The sequence below is a fragment of the Melanostigma gelatinosum genome (genome assembly GCF_949748355.1).
Source record: "Melanostigma gelatinosum genome assembly, chromosome: 17".
Taxonomy (NCBI): Eukaryota; Metazoa; Chordata; class Actinopteri; order Perciformes; family Zoarcidae; genus Melanostigma; species Melanostigma gelatinosum.
Window position 1 is genome coordinate 5741116 of NC_136650.1, and position 18048 is coordinate 5759163.

Here is an 18048-nt window from a genome sequence, read left to right on the forward strand (position 1 = left end):
TTGACTGATGCGGCGTTAAATGACCATGTTGACAGAGAGATTAAACATTAGCATAATTAACCCCGCCCACTGGAGCTCAGTTAAAGGGCCAGTTCACCCTAACCAGCAACCACCCCAACTGTTAAAGCCCTTTGTTGCTCATTAAACGCACTATAAACGCTCAGTGAAGCGCCTGCGGTGGCCCCTCGGACAGAGCTAAACTAGGTTCAGTATAAAAACAGCGGGGCATAAGCTCAAACAGTCGTCACATACTGGTTGTGCTCAGCCACGCACGGACTTTGTTGGTTTTTTACCGCAGTGCATCTGCAGCTTCCTGGGATCAGCGACAGAGGTGCCGCTGTGGCGCAGGGAGAAAGGCGCACCGTTAACAGGCACAGGACGCATCTAATAGATTAGCTTCTCTCTTTTATGGGAGGGCTCGCGTCTTTTCATGCACCACATGCAGTTTTATCCGCAATGCATGCAGGAGCGAAGCATCTCTTCTACGAGCGCGGGGGTCAGTAGATAGGCAAAAATACAAAGTGTCTCCGTCGTTCAGCTGCCATCGCAGGGGAGGACAGGATTTTTTTCTTCTTCTTCTTCTTCTTCTTCTCCGAGGAGACGACTCGAGGAGAGGATGCCTCTATTTCAGGACAGTAGGCTCTGATTTCGGTGATCCGATTAAGGATAAGAATTGGCCATTAGATCGGTCTGTATTTATAGGCCTTTTGGTAGCGCGTAGCCTGTAAAAGGTAGATCACAGAGCATGCAAAGCCATTATATATGCACTGGCGTGTGAGTGTATTCCAGTCAGTAGTTTGCGTGTGGCACATTATATAAACACACCTAATCTGTGTGCATACCCTGCAGTTGTGCAAACACAAGAGAAGCAGAGCATGTGGCCCCAGGCAGGTCTAATGGTTGCTCTGTGCAGCTCACGTTAAGACCTCAGGGGAAAATAAGACAATCAAATCTCAGGCTGTTGATCTGGGTAAACACAGAGTCAGATATCCGGATTGTTTCATATGCTGCTGGATAATTAAAAGCAGAAAGGAAACCACCACTGGAATGCACCAGTTATAGAGAGACAGTAGGGGGCTGTGTCTGAAGGATCAATAATTTGTTGGCAAAAACAAAAATTCTGCAGCCAATATTGTGTAACTGTTGCTGGCTTTACAATGCATGTTTAGCTGATGCAGTAACTGCCTCCGTTCAACAACAACAAAATCTGAGGTCAGTTTACGAGTGTCCTGACAATCATCTGAATTTCCAACAAGTCTTTTGGAGCTCCACACAAGGAGTGCTGCTGTTAAAGTTGGTACTTTTTCTGAGGCTCCTCGTCACATAAAACAGCTCCTCCAACATCCGGTTGACATGGCAGTATCAAACCTCCTGCTCCTTGCTCTCCTCTGCAGCATGTTTGGTGAGTTGAGCCGATTACCTGTGGCCTTCGTGATGTGTTGCTGCATCGTGTTGTAGCCAAAGTAGTGAGTGTTTGTCCCTTCTTTGTTTTTGCAGCATACTGCCGTGGGGCCTGTGCAGAGCCGGACTCTGACACGGAGGCGGTCGCGGGCAAGGGCTTCAAACTGGGCTGCCTCTCCTGCAAGAGGAGGAGTGAGGTGACGGGGACCGCCACCGTCCAATGGTACTTCAGGGGGAAAGGAGAGGCCGACTTTTATCACGTGAGTGTGCAAATCATCCGCCGAAGAATTTCGTAGTCTGGTGTCGGCACAAAATCGAACTGACGCAGCACATTGTGGAGTAGAGGAAGTATTTGTCCTTCCAACAGAGTTTAAGTTGTGCGAGCATCCTTAAAATCCCACTTGTCCTCGGCCCCTTTCCTTAAGACAAAGGCTTTTTATATATGCATGCATATACAGTCCACACCCAAGCTTCCCCCTCTCACACACACACACGCCCTCCATCGCATCATAGCGCCCAGTGCCGAGGTCATGATGAGAGTCAGAGGCAGTCGATCGTTGGATGTTACACCACAGGGATCATTAAAGCTCCAGAGATGACACGCGGCTGCGTTGACCTCGTCCTCTGTTTGCCACCGGAGTGCATAGCTGCGCTGATGTCGCTTCATATATAAATCCATGGTTGTTGTCCAACAAAATATATCATCAAGCTTGAGGATCTGGATTTTTGTGACCTTTTTTTTGTCTTAATGCTCCTTTATGTGGCAACAAAACACATGTGTATAATGTATCAATATAGATAGATACATAAAGACAGATACGGAAGAAAGTAAGGAAATGACACTGAAAAACTATTATATATATATATATATATATATATATATATATAGTGCATTACAATACCCAAAGGCCTCATATATGTATTTATATGTCACAGCAGCATTTCTGACTAACCCCGATGTCTCTGTGGACCAGATCTACACATACAACGAGGGGGGCCCAACCATCGAGAGCGACAACTTCATGGATCGCGTGGATTGGAACGGAAGTAAGAGGAGCCCCGACATCCAAGACGCGTCCATATACCTGCTCAACGTCACCTTCAACGACTCGGGCACCTACCAATGCTTCTTCAACCGCATCCTCTTCTACGACAACTACGAGTACAGCACCACCGTCAACAAGGTGGTCCACCTCACCGTGGTCGCTAAAGGTAGGCCGTCAGCTGTCAGCGCTCTACTGGACGACGGTTTGGTCTGCGGTATGAGAGCAGATTGCATCACCAGCAGGATATCTGTGTGCAATGCCCTCGATCCCGTCTCTGCACCACAAGCAGGAAACATCGTGTGTTTGTCTGATTTCATGATTTCCTGGCTTCCATGTGTGCAGCCACCAGAGGGACGGCGTCCATCGTGTCCGAGGTCATGATGTACGTGACCATCATTGGCCTGCAGGTCTGGCTCCTCATAGAGATGATATACTGCTACAAGAAAATATCAGCAGCCGGGGAAGAAGCATTACGAGAAGCAGCGTAAGTGTTTTTTTCACTGCGTCCATCTGTGTGCACATATCAAACGCACACGCATGTGAAAACCTTGTAACTCCAGTTTTGGCGATTTTAGTTCTATTGAAGGATTTTACAGTGCTTTTTTAAAATAGATTTTGGTATAGATGAGGCGATTCTTTCTTTGAGTAATGCAAATGACTTTACCCAAACATTTGTGGTCAAGCTAAACCCTTACACGCAATTGTCAGTTCTTGAAAAGCAGACACTTTGGAGATACAAGGTTTTTATCCAAATAACATTATATAAGTATGTGTGTTGTTGAGCCCAAACAAAGTGCTGGATTTTTAAGGCAAATGCCTGCATAGATATTTAAGAGTCAAAAAAAATCCAGTTACGATATATCACGACATAAACACAAAACATAAGCAAATGTTTTTTTGAAGCTAAGGTAGGCCTACTGAGCGCTTCAGTTTACTCTTAGCTATGTAATGGAAGCACTGTTAAATGAAATCAAATATATCTTAAGCACTTCCATACTGCAATATATTCTTACTTAGTGGCCAGCATGTATGCTGATCCTGATATATCGGTCGGGCTCTAAAGCGTGCAAAGCTTGAAACAACACACAACTGGAGTAAGACCCGGCTATATGAGCATTTAAGACGCTGACATCTTGGCCCCAAAATCACTTAATTCCAATAGAACCACCGTGATCTGTAAATTTACTCTCAGGGTCGATGTAAATCTCCTCCATTTTTTCGTGAAGACTTTGATTTTGTGGACGTTAACTTGCAAAATTTGCGTGAACAGGGTCGGAGAGGAAGTTTTGCTGGCGTATTAGCTTAACAGAGTGCTGTAGGAATACACGCTTAAACGTCAATGGGTTTTTTGAATGAGCTTTTGGTAAGTTGCCTGAAATAAGGTCTGTGGTTAACACAAGCTTCAGCGATTTTAACATTTTTAAAGGTTTTATGTGTCTTTAAAAATGGCAGTTGCTAACAAGTGGCTAAATGAGAACAAAACGGCATTACGCCGTTGAGTACACCTTCACAGTATCATTGCGCGCACTCATGCAACCCTGGTGTAGTTCTTTTAGCCCATCTTCAGCTTTTTGACAAGAGAACCAGTGCGATGCTAACTTCCTGGTTGGCCCACAACCCATCCAAGCAGCACTCCAGCTTTACTTTTCTTTAACCCTCAGTCTGTCTATTCCACGAAAGAGTAATGGTTTGTTGACAGTTTTGAGGAGTCGATGGTACAAATATGTCTCTTGAGTACGTGTTCATTTATTGTCCTGTTAGCGGGTGAGCTAACGAGATAACCGACATCTTGCTTAACTGACAGCTAGCAAGCTTGTTGGCAGGAATTTTTTTTGTTTTTTTTCACCACTTCAATAACTTCGGTGAATGAAATCCAAAATAATAATAATATTGACAGAAAAATAGAAAAAAGCTTGATGAGTTATTGTTTGTGACTAGCAGTAGTGATTTGCTAGCTTGTTAGCAGTTAGCTCACCTTTTAGCGGCAAGCTTTGAAGGAAATATTTCTTTCTGGTGTGACTGGGCCTTTACTCTAAAAACTAACTCCATAACTTGCTAATATGTTCAAAATAACAATAAATGAGGCTTTGAAAAGTGTGTATTTCCCCATGAATACTGCCATATGTTATTCATGCTGTATTGCTGAAGTCACACTTATAATTTGAAACTTTTACCTTGTTTCATCCTCTCTTTGATTCATGTTCCTCTCCTCTACTTTATACCCGTTATCTTCCAGCACTTATTTTGAAGATTATCAATGTTTCCATCTTGTTTGTGTCTTATTACTTGTGTGTCTCTTTGTCTCACGCTCCCTCTGTCTATTTGTCATGTTTCTGTCTTGTCCGTCCCATCCTGTCATCCTCCTCCCTAGTAAAAACCAAAACCTTCCTCCTGTAAGTCAAAAAAAGGAACAGAAATCTGTCATAGCTGTGATATTTTTTTGTTTTTTGCATTTTTCACCCAATTCACTGTGCTAAAATTAAAAGTTTGACCTTGTTTCATAACAGTGTTTTTTCTCATTTTCCTCTTAGAAATGCTGAGTATTTAGCGATAGCCTCGGAAGGTAAAGATAACTGTGCAGGGGTGCAGGTCGGAGAATAGCACAGGTATGTTTGTGAAAGTGCATGTCAGCAGTATTATTCCCAGATACACAGAGTCCAATTCTTTCTAGAGCTGGGCATCAAACCCACTTACTTTTTCTTCAATCAGTTCAACAGTTTTGTGATTTAACTAATAATTTTGCCTATTTTAGACAGTATAGACGATGTTGGACATACGCCCGTTTGCTATTTGTGCCGAGCGTAAAACTAGACTGATGTTTAATTTTGACACTTCTGTATTTTAACACATAAAGCCAACAAGAGTTAACGTGTTAATTTGTGAACTTTGGCGTGATGCTAGGCAGATTTTACATTTGGACAGAGCCAGGCTAGATGTTCACTCTGTTTGCAGCCTTTATGCTAAGCTAAGCTAACACGTTGCTGGGCTCAGCTTCAGATTGACTGTACAGTGAATATATCTGAAGAGACCTCTTGGCTAGATTAGAAGTTAAATAAATTGATATGTCTTATATTTCACCAAAACCCTAGATTCCGAGCTTGTATTTTAAAGTGAATACCCAGCTTTTGATGTTTATTTCAGAGGTTCTAGTGTTTATTAATGGTCTGGATTTCCTGTAAACGGTGGTTTTGAATCAGTGCCATTAAATCCATTAATGTATATTGTCTTTATCTTCAGGCTTCTTGCGTGGACTGAAAACATCCTTCCACCCTCTGACCTGCATGTGGACAACTTGGGGAGGAAACTCCTCTTCATATCAAGCCTCTATTTTACCTTTTCCTTGACAAAACTCACACATGGATATGATGTACAAAGAGAGCATGGTACCAGCACTGTATATAGTCTTCTGCGCCACAAATGCATGTTCAGCACTTATTTCGAGAAACCCATTATGCATTAATGAGCCACATTGTCAACAGCATATATGGTCCATACAGTATTTCTTTAAGTATATGCAGTCACACATAAACGTCAGCGGTACTATGGGCGTCTCTTGGACTCCACGAGGATGATTGTCGAAGAAAGCTTTATACTAAATCATCGCCACCTCATGTATAAATAATGCGACACACACAACATGTATGGAAATTTAATAAAATATAAATAGAATTTGATGGACTACGATAGTTTCCAGTTGCTAGTTGTACATTCAATGGAATCTTACGATGTACTAATAAAAACTGAAAAAGTACACGTGATGCAGAAGTCTTCTTTTCTTCAGAGGGTTGAAATGGAAATAATAACGCAGACAACCGCCATTCATCTTTTTGTTTGTTTTTAATTTCATGTCGCTGAAGCAACCACCGCGTTAAAGCTTTGTGCTTTGAACAAAACAATCCTCCAGAGAGTTAATAAAGCTCTATCGTAAGCGCCATATTGGATTTATAGCCGTCACCATACACTCAATATGAACCGATCAAATTCCCAACATTTATTGGATTTATTTCCAAAGGTTAGACTGATAGACTGATACCACTCTCATGTCAGTGCGTTTACTACAGAGCTGGAGTTAGAGGAAATCACGAGGGAACATGTGCAACTACAAACAGTTATTTTTACATTTCTGTTTGCATATAAATAAAAGCAAACAAGCTACGTGTGAGCTTTAGAAGTTCTGGTACGCTTCCAGAGCCAGGCTAGCCATTTACACCCGTTTCCAGTCTTTATGCTAAGCTACGCTATAGCCGTCAGAGCGGTATCGATCTTCTCATCCAAATCATGAAAGAAAAAGGAAAAAGGTGGATGAGAATTATTTCCCCCACAGTGTTTATAGGAGACACTCTTCCTCCCATTGACCCCTCGGTGCATCGTCCCCTACAGTTGTAACACACAGTCCAGGCCGGGGTACTGAGGCAGGTTGAGCTGGTACTTCCTCTCCAGGCCCGGTGGCACAAACCGGCCTCCCAGGAAGTGGTACCGTCCCCTGAACAAGCTGGCAGACTTCTTGGGAGCAGTGAGAGAGATGAGCATGTCGGGCTGCAGTCCATCTGCGCTGCCCTGCTCCACATCCCAACCTTAAAAAAGTATGAACAATAAAACAAACAGGAAGTCAAAATCCAGTATATATATTCTACATTGGTCACACACACATGAATGATCATGTAAAATCAAACCCTTTCCACCACTGCCAACTACAACTATGTCCTGTAATGTATTTTAATATAATTAACTAGAAACTCTTTCGTGGGACATCCATATTCTCCAGTGAGTGAGGACTGACCTGAGGGGATGTCGATGCTGGCGACGGGGGCGGTCGTCTTCTTCAGCACGTCCAGGATGGAACCAAAAGGCTCTCGCACCGCCCCCTTGAAGCTGAAGCCGAAGATGGCGTCTATCACCAGGTTGTAAGCCTCGTCGATCACTGCAGCCTGAGAATTCATGGTTTTTTTAAATTGTTTTCTATTTTATTTATGTTGCAGATGTGTAACTGTGGAAGCATAAGTAAATGACTCTGCATCATTAGTTACCAAGAATATAATTGACTGCGTTGTCCGTTGCAATGCAATCTCCAACCCTAATTCCCCCACAGGGATCAATAAGGCTTCCTCTACTCGGAACTGCAGCCTCATTTAGCTACAGCTAACGATGTGTAATAGAGTAGCCGCATAGCGTGATATAAAATGCACACTCATGAACACAATGAGCAGGAGGAATTGTCTTCGCCCCCCTGTGGATAGCACTGACTGCATTATTGATTAACGGCAAACAAACCTCAGGCATCTCAGTCAGGAAGGGGATCTCCATCTTCTGGCACTGCGTGGTCAGGCCCTGGAACAGAGGCTTGTTTGGCCTCTTCGGGTACAGGATGGTGGGCTCGTAACCCTGCAGGAGGAAAGATTTGTTTTCATCGTTTGAAATTTGACCAAGCAAAGTTATTTACCACCCTGCACAGACGGGTTTGTAAAAATCCAATGCTGATTGGTTCAAAGCTGCCACTAAGGATTTGACTGTCCTTAAATGGTGTTTAAGCACAACTTAACCGCCTGAAGTCAGAATCTTGCCAAAGGATTGAATCCAATCCAATCAGTCTGTTTTAAAGCTACTACCAGGAACTTTAATTTTGTGTTGATTTTGGCGGTCCCTGTGGACAAAACCGGTCGTGTTTCGGAGCACCAGAGTCCCTTTAAAAAACTCAAATTATACTGCAGCAGGGGTCTGACAGTCGGACAGTCAAGAGGGGGAATTCTTTCCACTCAAAAACGCACATTTTAGAAGCTTATCGTATGTATTGTTTAAAAAAACCATCTGCAACTTATGCAAAATAACTAGTAGCTATCACTGTTATTTAACTGTACTGGAGTAGAAGTACAAAATACCCTAAAATATTAACACAATAACTCAAAGGTTCTTGAGGAACTGTACTTTGTTAATTTCCACCACTGCTGCAGAGTATCTTACTGTCACTCAAGTGAAGGCCACTCACAAAGAGTTTAAGATGTCGTGCACAGACCAGACCGTCGCCTCCGTTGTTCCCAGGTCCACAAATCACCAGCAGAGAAGGTCTGGCCTTCACCAGGGAGGTGATTGGATAAGCCTGTCGGAGAAAGAAAAAAAACACAGAACATATCTATCCTCCACAACTGGTACTGGACAAGGAAAAGAGGATTTTCTTTACAGCAACTTCTGAAGAGAAATGCTTCGAGTGAGTAATCTCATTTAGACGCATCCATGTACTGTAAACCTGGTGTATTTAATATTTCAAAATAAGAGCCCTGATTGACGTCTCACCCTAGCGATGGCCGTGGCACAGCTGAGTCCAGCCAGCTCCATCAGCTGGTCCACGCTGAAGCCGTACTCACTGAAGAGCTCCTCATCAATGTGCTGGGCCTCCTCCTGCCTGTGTGGAGCATCAACAGGTCAGTGTGGACAGTCTATGTATACACGCATATATATATATATATACACTCTGTAAATATTTTTGCTGCTCTGAATAAAAGATGTAAAACTTCACCAGAGATATTTGATGGTCTTGGCCATGGTGGATGCTGGTCTGCTAGTGAAACAGTCCTTCTTGCGGTTGTTAGCTGCAGCGGACAGCGGACATGTCCCTGTCTGAGCGAGGACCGCCGCGGCCCTTGAGGTCACCAGGAAGCCGATCCCAAGCAGAGCCCGCGCACTCAACATCCAGGTGGATCCTAACTGCTGGGACAGACGAGACCTCAGTGATCTACCCTGAACTGAAGGAAGCTAGTCCCCACATCGAACCCATGACTTCACCAGCAGATAGAAGTGAACTGTGGAGCCTATTAGACAAGAAACATTTACACGAAACGAGGCCTGCAGGCTATGATCTGTCTGGATGTACATTTTTTCCCCCACTTATGAAAGCCCTGCTGCTCGGGCTGCTGACACCGCTGCCTCCTACACATCCTACCTTGCTGGCTTCTATTTTGCTTTGCTCCCTCCATACACCTGCAAGGCCATGCACTCACAGTCCCCGAAGGGTAATTAAGTCGATCGTCCCGGTGCTCTCAGCTCAATATGATACACAGGAAGAGACGGGACAAAGAGCCTCGATACCCGAGCACATTCTATTTTACTACGCAAAGTCTGGACTTGAAATCAGGGCTGAGTGATCCAGCAGAGTCATACTGCAATGAAGTGATCGTGGCCAAGTACAGTAGGACACCTAACACCCGACTGAACACTTGTGATCTATCATTCTGTTGATTATGATTCTGTTGATTTTCACATTTGGGAAGCTGGAGAGCAGGGCATTTTTTACATGAGAAAGGGCAGATTATCGACATTTCTGTAAATCAACAAGACTTTTTTACTACCAATATTTATATTATTAATATAAAGAGTGACAAATTAACAATTCAGTTGTTTTAATTTCCACCATAAAAAAAGAAAAACACTCAAAAAATCTCCAATTCTGCCACAAAATGTAGTGAACACTGAGAACTAGTTTCACCTTATAACATGGAGCTCTATTTGAATACTGCAACATAAACTTGATTACTTCTTGATAAGTTCATATCATATCATACACGCCATGCTGACATTATGTTACGCGTGTATGTCTGTTGTACACTGTGTACGTGGTAACTTTAGCAGCAAGCAACTAGCGTTTGCTAACTAGCTAGCCCTTGACGGACATGACAGGAAGAGTCAAGTATGTTTATTATAGACGTTTGTTTAGTTACAGTTCATAAACGAAAGAAAGCATCAATAAATATGAAGTTGTTGGTCTACTGGCTGTTGAGTTGTTGTATGTTGCTAGCTAACGTTTAGCTCGAGCTTGACTTTGTCAGCGTTCATGACAAATTATCGATGACACTCACCAAATGCTAGCAAGCCGTTCTTTAGAATAACTTCACATGCACGTGTTCTCAACTTACAGATCAGTAGTTTACAGATAAAAATGCAGTGCAACAACACTTGCAGCCCAACAGTGTCTCCCACTTCCGGGTTTTAAATAATGTAAACACTGCTCTAATTTCAAAATAAAAGTCCGATCAGGAAGAAAGCATGTACCAGGTAGGGTATTGTTGAGTGTTGTTTTAAGCATGGCCAGGAGTGGAAGCAGAATATACATATTCATTTGAAGTAAAAGTAGAAATTCTACCTCTATGCACAGAGGTAAAAGTCCGGATTACTTGCTACTTGGGTGAAAGTGCATATGAGTTTTTTTGTTTTGTTTTGTTTTGTTTAAAATCAGTAGGCTACTCATCACACATAATGACCCCTTTCCGAGTCTTGTATTGTTATATAACGTATTTTTGGGAGATTTCTTATTATTGGACGATTCAAACTAAAAATAAATCACATAGAGTTAACCCCACAATTAAAACAGCCTGCCCAACCTAATATTTCTGTACTATAGTAAGACAGTGCAAATACTGCAAGTACTTCGTCGATCACATCATTATCGAGACAAGACAAATTCTGAAAACATGTTTATTGCTATCAGCAAAACAACACACAACATTCTGCAGACCTGTAACAACTTTACTTTAACTACAGAAGCTAATTCTATTTTCTAAAAATCTAAATAAGTCAACACAAATGAATTTACTGCAACCCTGCTGCATGTTCACAGAGTGTAAATCTACTGTGATATGACTAGCATAAGACAGTGATGATTTGATCTGCCACTGTACTGTTTTCATCATCTTTCATATTCAAGGAAATATTTCATAAGCATGATTATGTACATTATAAAAAAGCAGTATAAAGTTGTATTGCATAGAATAATTGAAAATGATTCCAAAGTACATGAACTAAACTTAATAACTACAACAACTAAAGACATAATAACTGAAAACGAATAGAGTTGAAGTGTTTCATCGTGGATCCAGGTGGCTCACATAATTGGACAGTTCTCCATTCTGGCTCCAGTCTAAGAGGAAAGATCGACAAAGTTACTATCAACGAAATCAAAATAAAGGCAGAGAAGTTGTCAATTACAACACTTTCAAAGGAAGCCATATGTGTTGCAGTGCCCACCTTGCGAGGGGTGCTGGCGCTGAACACGTAGGAGTGCGGCAGTAGACCCTCGGAGATCCCTCCGCTGCGGAAGGAGCGAGAGGCCGAGCTCACGGAGCAGCTGCCGCCGGATTTGTCTGAAGGAAGTCCGCAGGAGCCGCAGACCACTGTCCGGCTCCGCAGGTTGTACTCGCTGTCTCCACAGGTGCTGTGAGCCACCTGCTGAGATCGGGCGTTAATATCCGAGCGTTTCACGAGAACACATTCTGTAGGCATCTTTGATTGCTGGCCTCAAAAGATTGTTTTATTTTGAAAGGAGCACTGGGGGATATCTTCAGGGGATGCAGAATGCTTCACTAAACTCTAAAGCTGACACAACAAATTAAACAATAAGCTGATGAACATACAATTATATCAGCAACTATTTTGATAATAGAGGAGAATAATATTCCCTGATTGTAACTTCTTCAATGTGAAGATTTGTGTTTGTGTTTTGTATTTATTGAAAGCACATTTATCTTTGTGTTTTGGACGACTATAAAACAAGCTTTTTTGGCTGTGAATGGGCATTTTTCCAAATTTTCTTACAATTTATAGACAAAACGATGACTTAGTTAATTCAGAAAATAATCTATATATTACCGTATAATAATAATGTATTTACCAAAAAAATATTTTTATGCTTAAAATATGGTCTTTGTTCCACTCTATCTGACCATAGAATGGGTAAAGAAATCAACATTGCATTACAGATGTTCAGGTTGTTTATATGTCTCTGCATCATGTCAGTGCACAAGGCCAATTTCCAATATTAAAATGATTTTACTTTACTAGCCCGCCCTGATCTATTGTTCCACCCCAAGATTGTTTAGAAGTGTTAAAATAGCTAATTTAATATTTCCAGGATGCTGAAGATCACAGTTTAGTGTTCTCAAGGTGTTGTTGGTCTAATTCAAAGTGCACCAGCTCCATTTATCATCAAAATTAAGCATCTGGTGAATATCTGCGGTATGCGTAGTATTTGTGATCAATACAATTGCTCTCACCATGTCGTCATCTTCTTCTTCAAACTGTGTGCGTGTGACCTTCCTCATTGCCATTTCCTGGAGGAAAAAGCTCAGTGTATAATACAACTAAATAGAACTTAAGGTTCAAATAAAGTACCACAAGTCTGATGGGGAATTTATAATACCTCTCCGTTGGCGCTGATCAGGGTGGTCTGGAACAGGTCTCCGGTGCCCCAGGAGGGCTGGGTCTTCCACACCAGGTCAGAGGGAGGATTGTGGGTTCCGCCAGCACCAGAGGACCAGATCTGTCAGCCGTGGTAAAGGTATAATAGGGTGAATTATCTGTCACTGTGTTCGTCGCTGTTCTTGACTTGTGATTGTGCTGAGTAAAGGTGCTGCTTACCGTGACCCTCTGGCCGGCCTTAAGAGTGAATTTTACCGGGAACTTGAAGATGATCGGAGCACCGGACCCCACCTGCCGCTTCACCTGCCAGTTCCCCAAATTCTGATCCTGGTGGGTTGCATAAAAAGTCAGCGTGTCACATCCTCCGAGTCCTCCGAGTGCTATTCTCCAAGTCTAATTCGGCCTCCAATGGCAATGTCAGGAAAGTGCTCTAATTGACCAAACACACAGTGTTCAACTGTGACAGTAAAAATCTTTAGTTTCCAGCACTTAAATCATCCCAGCATCTCACCTCATCTGATTTGTTGCCGAGTTTGACATATTTCCCATCCAGGTCCACCTCGTCCACAGTGACCCGCCCGCTGGCTGAGGCCTGTTGGGCGATGCGAGTGCGAGCAACAGTTCCACCAGCGATGCTCGAGGCCTCGCTGTCGGTGTCGTTGGGGCGGTGCCTCTTGGCAGGAGAGCTCTGAGCGCTGTAGTGCACAGAGCGAGAGGTAGCTCCTGAGGTAGAGGAGCGACTCCCTGTCATTTTGGCGGGCGGGGGGCTGGGGGAGAGACGCAGCCTACAAGGACAAACACAAAAGTGTGAGAGGCGGAGAAGATGTCTAACTCTGTAGCACAGAGGAAAGGCAAGACTCTTATTTTGTCAGATAAACTCATTGCGAGTGGCCAACGTACCTTTGCTCCTCTCCCTCCAGCAGCTTGCTGTACGCACATATCTCCATATCCAGAGCCAGCTTGACGTCCAGGAGCTCCTGGTACTCATCCAGCTGCTGCTGCATTTGCTGTCTCATCTCGGTCATCTCTCTGTCTTTCTCCCCCAGCAGGCGGCGGGTGGTGTCCCGCTCTCGAGACAGGGCGTCCTCCAGGTCCCTTAGCTTCGCCTCGCGAGCCGCCAGCTGGATCGGACAGAAGGATAACACAGTTATTGTCAGATCAAAATGAACACAGCTTCATTTTGGTTGCCAATGTGGAGGTGCCTTAAACTTGTATTCCTTCTAATGACCAGCATTCTATACAACCAGCGACTCCTCTGGTTGTATAGAAGTCTATGAGAAAATGACTCGTTAACGGTGTTGTCCGGTCTGGGAGTTGTCTGTGTTTTCGTCTTACGACTTTAACTTTTTCACACTGTGTTCTGAGTGTGTTCTGAGTTCATGAAAGTAAATTGTAACATTTTGGTCACTTAAAAATGTGTTATTCAGCTGCTGGTTGTCCTTCGCTCCACCCTCTTGAGTCACTTCTGGTTGCAAAAAAACAAGATGGCGACCGCCAAAATGCAGAACTCAAGGTTTCAAAACGGTTGTCAACAAACCAATGGGTGACGTCACAGTGACTACGCTCACTTCTTATATACAGTCTGTGGCTGGTCATCATGATGCAATGCATTGTGCCGATACAAGCATCTTGCATGAGTCCCAATAAGAACTCTGAATGCGATTTGTGCGAGCTGCTCGTTTCAGGTCACCTGTTTCTGCAGCTGGCTGATCTGACTGGACATGGACTCCAGGCGGATCCGGGTCTGCTGGAGCTCCTCGTGTGCTGCCCCAACCAGGTGGCTGCTCCGGTCCGCTGACTGACGAGCATTTTCCAGCTGACAGAGAGAAACAACGAGGTAGAGCATGACTTCAATCCAAATTGCCAAACATCTCTGCAGTCTGGATCTCATTTCGCTTCATTGGGACCAGTTTGTGGCTTCTCCAAAACAAAAACTGTCCTGCCAAAACAGTGCATTTTTAGTTTTTTATAATGTTTTGACAGGTTACATATATTTTATCTTCCATTGAAGACCACAAAATCGAGTTCAGTTGTTTTTTAAAAACATTTCAACTGTAGTAAAACTGATGGTCTACCTTGGAATTGTAGGTCTTCTCGATCTCATCTTTGTACATTTTGATCTGCAGTTCGTGCTGGCTGCGCATCTCCGTCAGCGCCTCGGACAACTTGCTTTCAAAATCATGCAGCTGGCCATTGTCCACCTCAACCATGCGAGACTCATGGCGCCGCTTTGTCTCCCGCAGTTCCTTTTGGACAATCACAAAAGCAATTTCACTCCCGACTACCAATACATGTTAGGTCGATGCTGATGTGAAAGGAAAAAAAAGAAGTCGAGAAAGTTCCTTTTTAACATGATTTATACGTAATAAGAGCTGTTCTCTGGGATTCTGACCTCAGAGTGAAGGTTCCTCGAAAACTCCAGCTCCTCCTTGAGGGTCTGGATGCGATTCTCTCCGTCCACCCTCCTCAGCATCTCATCCTGCAACTGCTTCTTGGCATCGGCCAAACTGGTGTCCAGCTGAGAGAAGCACAACAGGAGCAGAATATTAGTGCGAAGCAGCGTACAAACATTCACAGTGCAGAAATGTGCAGTAAATACAGTTAAGAGGCCAAGAGAAATGAGAGAGTCGTGTTCTTTAATCAGCATGTCCGATCTCCATGAAGCTATGACAGAAAGACTGAAGTCAGCAAAGAAAACCTTCATTTGCTCAAACACCAACACTGAATATTATATATTATTTTTACTCGAGAAAAGTCCTGGGCTTGCTTTCAAAACTCCACTGTAAAAACTCCAAAATAAAGAAAAGCTCGTGGTAAATGCAAGAATAGGGTTGCAAAATGGGCCTCTGATAAGCTATCGCTGATCACCACGAAGTGGAATAAAACAGAGGAGCATGAGGGACAAACAAAGAGCTGGTGAGCTCGTAGGCTAACTAATTGCAGAAAGATTGACCCCAGATGTGTTTCCACGGAGCCACGAGTTGAGCGTGGGTTTGAGTTTACCTTGGCAACCTGCGCCTTCAGGTCCCTGTTTTCCACCTCGAGGCCTCGTTTTTCTCCCAGAGCCGTAGTCAAAGACGCGTCCTTGGAGTTCAGCAGAGCCTCCAAGTCTTTGAGCCTCTGCAACGCTGCGACCAAATCGGACTCCTTTTTGGTGTTCCTGCAAAGACAAAACGAGTCTCAGGCGTTAAGTTCCATCTTACTGGATGTGTTTATGAGTATTGATACAGGACGTCCCACTGAACAAACGTCCATTTTGCTTTGTAACTCAACGGGCCAAGTGGAAACTGAATTACTACAGTTTCCTTCACGCAGTCAAATGAAATAAATGTGAGCTATTTTTGAATTAGGATGTAGCCCGGATAGCAACGGGAAAGACCTCGGTGAGTATGACTCACAGGCCACAATGATCCTCGTCCAGTCCCACGTACGCGCTAGCCACAAACCACAGCCGTTGGTGTTTAGCTGAGACGACGCCATGGCAACGGCTCGGCTTTGCCAAACACACGTCGGCCCCGTCGTCTCAATATTTATGGAAAAATAATGGAGGCAAGAGTGGAGCCCTGTAAACACTGCCACGTATTGTGTGCATAATGATTGCTGTGGTGAAGGAGGGGAAACTGGGGAAAGAGTTAGTCATCGGTGTCTGGATGTGGCAGCATGGGAAGGAGCCCGACGTCTAACTGCAGTGAGCAATGAGGAGGATGCTGAAGCCAGGGAGTGGCCCCGAGGCCTCGCAGGGTGTGGGCAAATAAAAGCATCGGCTATTCAAAGCTAATGAGTAATTGTGTTCTGCTGCTGTGGGCCGCATGATGACATGTTGGACATTCGCAAACACTCTCACTCGCGCTGGGTAAAATCTTTTTTCATAAGTAAAAAGGAATATTAAAAGCTTTAAAAGCTTCTTTAGTCTACTTTAATTGTAAAGACACACATGGGCGCTTCTAAGGGATTCAGGGGCTTTAAGGTGCTGAGACAACCCCTTAAAGCATCCTCCACCCCCTCACCCTAATCCCTGTAATTGACAGTCTGGAGACATTGCTCCTTCATTTGGATTGCGTTGTGCTGCGACCCACCTTGCCTTCAGCTCCTTGTAGTCCTCCCGCAGCTTGCCCAGCTCCAGCTGCAGGCGCGCTCGCTCTTTGGCCACAGAGTCCAGAGTCTTGCGGGCGTCGGCCAGCTCGGCCTCGTAGGCGGCCTTCAGGCCCGACAGCTCCCGGCTGACCTCGGTCTCCGACTCGGTGATGCGCACACGCAGGCCGGCGTTCTCGGTCTCCAGAAAGCGCACCTTGTCGATGTAGGCGGCCAGCCGGTCATTGAGGTTGCACAGGTCGTCCTTCTCCTGAAGCCGGGTGATGCGGTTGGGGGACAGCGGTGAGTTGGCACCTCGGGGGGTGTTTTTGGGTGTTGCCATTTTACTTCTATCTTTCCTGAAACAAAAGACAGGATTACCAGCTCAATTATTCTGAAAGTTTGTTCTTTTCATGCACAATAAATGCACAGGATGTATTTATTCTGATGTATAATGCATCTATTGGCATTGGACTGTACAATGTGCAGGCTATCATTAATACATAGGAGGATGGAGGAAGTTGGCCACACAGTTCTGTCTACAAATCTTCATTCAACATCCACTGTATTCAAATAAATGAAACACATGCCAAATCCTTCCAAGGAGATTTTTACATTGAAGGGAAAGCGGCTCTGTGAGTATGACTGCAAGTTTAGAATTGGAAAAAAACCCTGAAATCTCTTTGAAGTGTGCACGTTTCCAGAAACTCATTTGAGTGCAGACATAAAACGTGCAAAAGACAAAGAGCATAATTGATCAAGAGACATGGGAGGGGTTGTCGACTCCACCCTGAAATTAAATGAAAGTCTCTGCATAAATACTGCCAAAGCTGACAGGACGGTTTACCTTCTTAGTGCCGGTCAGAAGAAGATGAATCTCTGCTCCGAATACTTTCGTTGACTTCTCTGTTAATCGCCTTGTCGTTATTTTGTGATCAGAGTTCCTCCTCTTAGTTCTCCAGCACGGTTCGGTCTGTTACTGCACTGTCTGCAAATACATCTGAGGTTGCCCATATAGGAAAGAATGAGATGGGAGGAGAGAGGTTGGCCTCAAGTTTGGCACTTGGTAGGTGGTTGTTCCTCCCTCTCTCTCTCTCTCTCTCTCTCTCTCTCTCTCTCTCTCTCTCTCTCTATCTCTCTCTCTATGTCTCTCACCCACTGGAATGGGTGTGCAATCTGAATGAATGAGTCACCGGCTCCTCAAAGAAAAGCACAATGCCATGTGATATAAGGGATCATTTTAAAGGTTGAGTTCTATTCATTCGCTGTGTTTGGCTCTAACCAGGCTTCCTTTCTGTATGTTCGAATGAAAAAGACACAGAGCAGCTTCAAACTAAGTTTCCAGAGC

At 44.0% G+C, this 18048-nt stretch overlaps 3 protein-coding genes across 5 annotated transcripts; 1 reads left to right on the forward strand and 2 right to left on the reverse strand.

Annotated features, from left to right (window-relative positions):
- Positions 1-190: 190 nt before the first annotated feature.
- Positions 191-6168, forward strand: scn1bb (sodium channel, voltage-gated, type I, beta b). The gene is made up of 6 exons (XM_079288334.1): positions 191-1402; positions 1498-1661; positions 2376-2613; positions 2790-2931; positions 4979-5053; positions 5685-6168. The coding sequence occupies exons 1-5, from the start codon at positions 1354-1356 to the stop codon at positions 5046-5048; spliced, it is 663 nt and encodes a 220-aa protein (XP_079144460.1). The 5' UTR covers positions 191-1353; the 3' UTR covers positions 5049-5053; positions 5685-6168.
- Positions 6169-6296: 128 nt separating this feature from the next.
- On the reverse strand, positions 6297-10428 carry naxe (NAD(P)HX epimerase). 2 transcript variants are annotated; one of them, XM_079288333.1, is made up of 7 exons: positions 10352-10415; positions 8959-9146; positions 8736-8844; positions 8431-8541; positions 7719-7829; positions 7228-7375; positions 6297-7021 (listed from the first exon to the last, which is right to left on the reverse strand). In XM_079288333.1, the coding sequence occupies exons 2-7, from the start codon at positions 9129-9131 to the stop codon at positions 6822-6824; spliced, it is 852 nt and encodes a 283-aa protein (XP_079144459.1). In that variant the 5' UTR covers positions 9132-9146; positions 10352-10415; the 3' UTR covers positions 6297-6821. The 2 variants fall into 2 exon arrangements, with proteins under 2 accessions (XP_079144459.1, XP_079144458.1); XM_079288332.1 differs by having other exon boundaries at positions 6298-7021; positions 10295-10428.
- A 476-nt stretch (positions 10429-10904) lies between these two features.
- Positions 10905-17678, reverse strand: LOC306790933 (lamin-A-like). Of its 2 annotated transcripts, none has more exons than XM_079287487.1 (13): positions 17548-17678; positions 16706-17059; positions 15633-15789; positions 15022-15147; positions 14705-14875; positions 14320-14445; positions 13530-13750; positions 13141-13414; positions 12849-12956; positions 12631-12750; positions 12485-12541; positions 11460-11657; positions 10905-11352 (listed from the first exon to the last, which is right to left on the reverse strand). In XM_079287487.1, the coding sequence occupies exons 2-13, from the start codon at positions 17041-17043 to the stop codon at positions 11317-11319; spliced, it is 1932 nt and encodes a 643-aa protein (XP_079143613.1). In that variant the 5' UTR covers positions 17044-17059; positions 17548-17678; the 3' UTR covers positions 10905-11316. The 2 variants fall into 2 exon arrangements, with proteins under 2 accessions (XP_079143613.1, XP_079143612.1); XM_079287486.1 differs by having other exon boundaries at positions 11460-11660.
- Between the last annotated feature and the right edge of the window lie 370 nt (positions 17679-18048).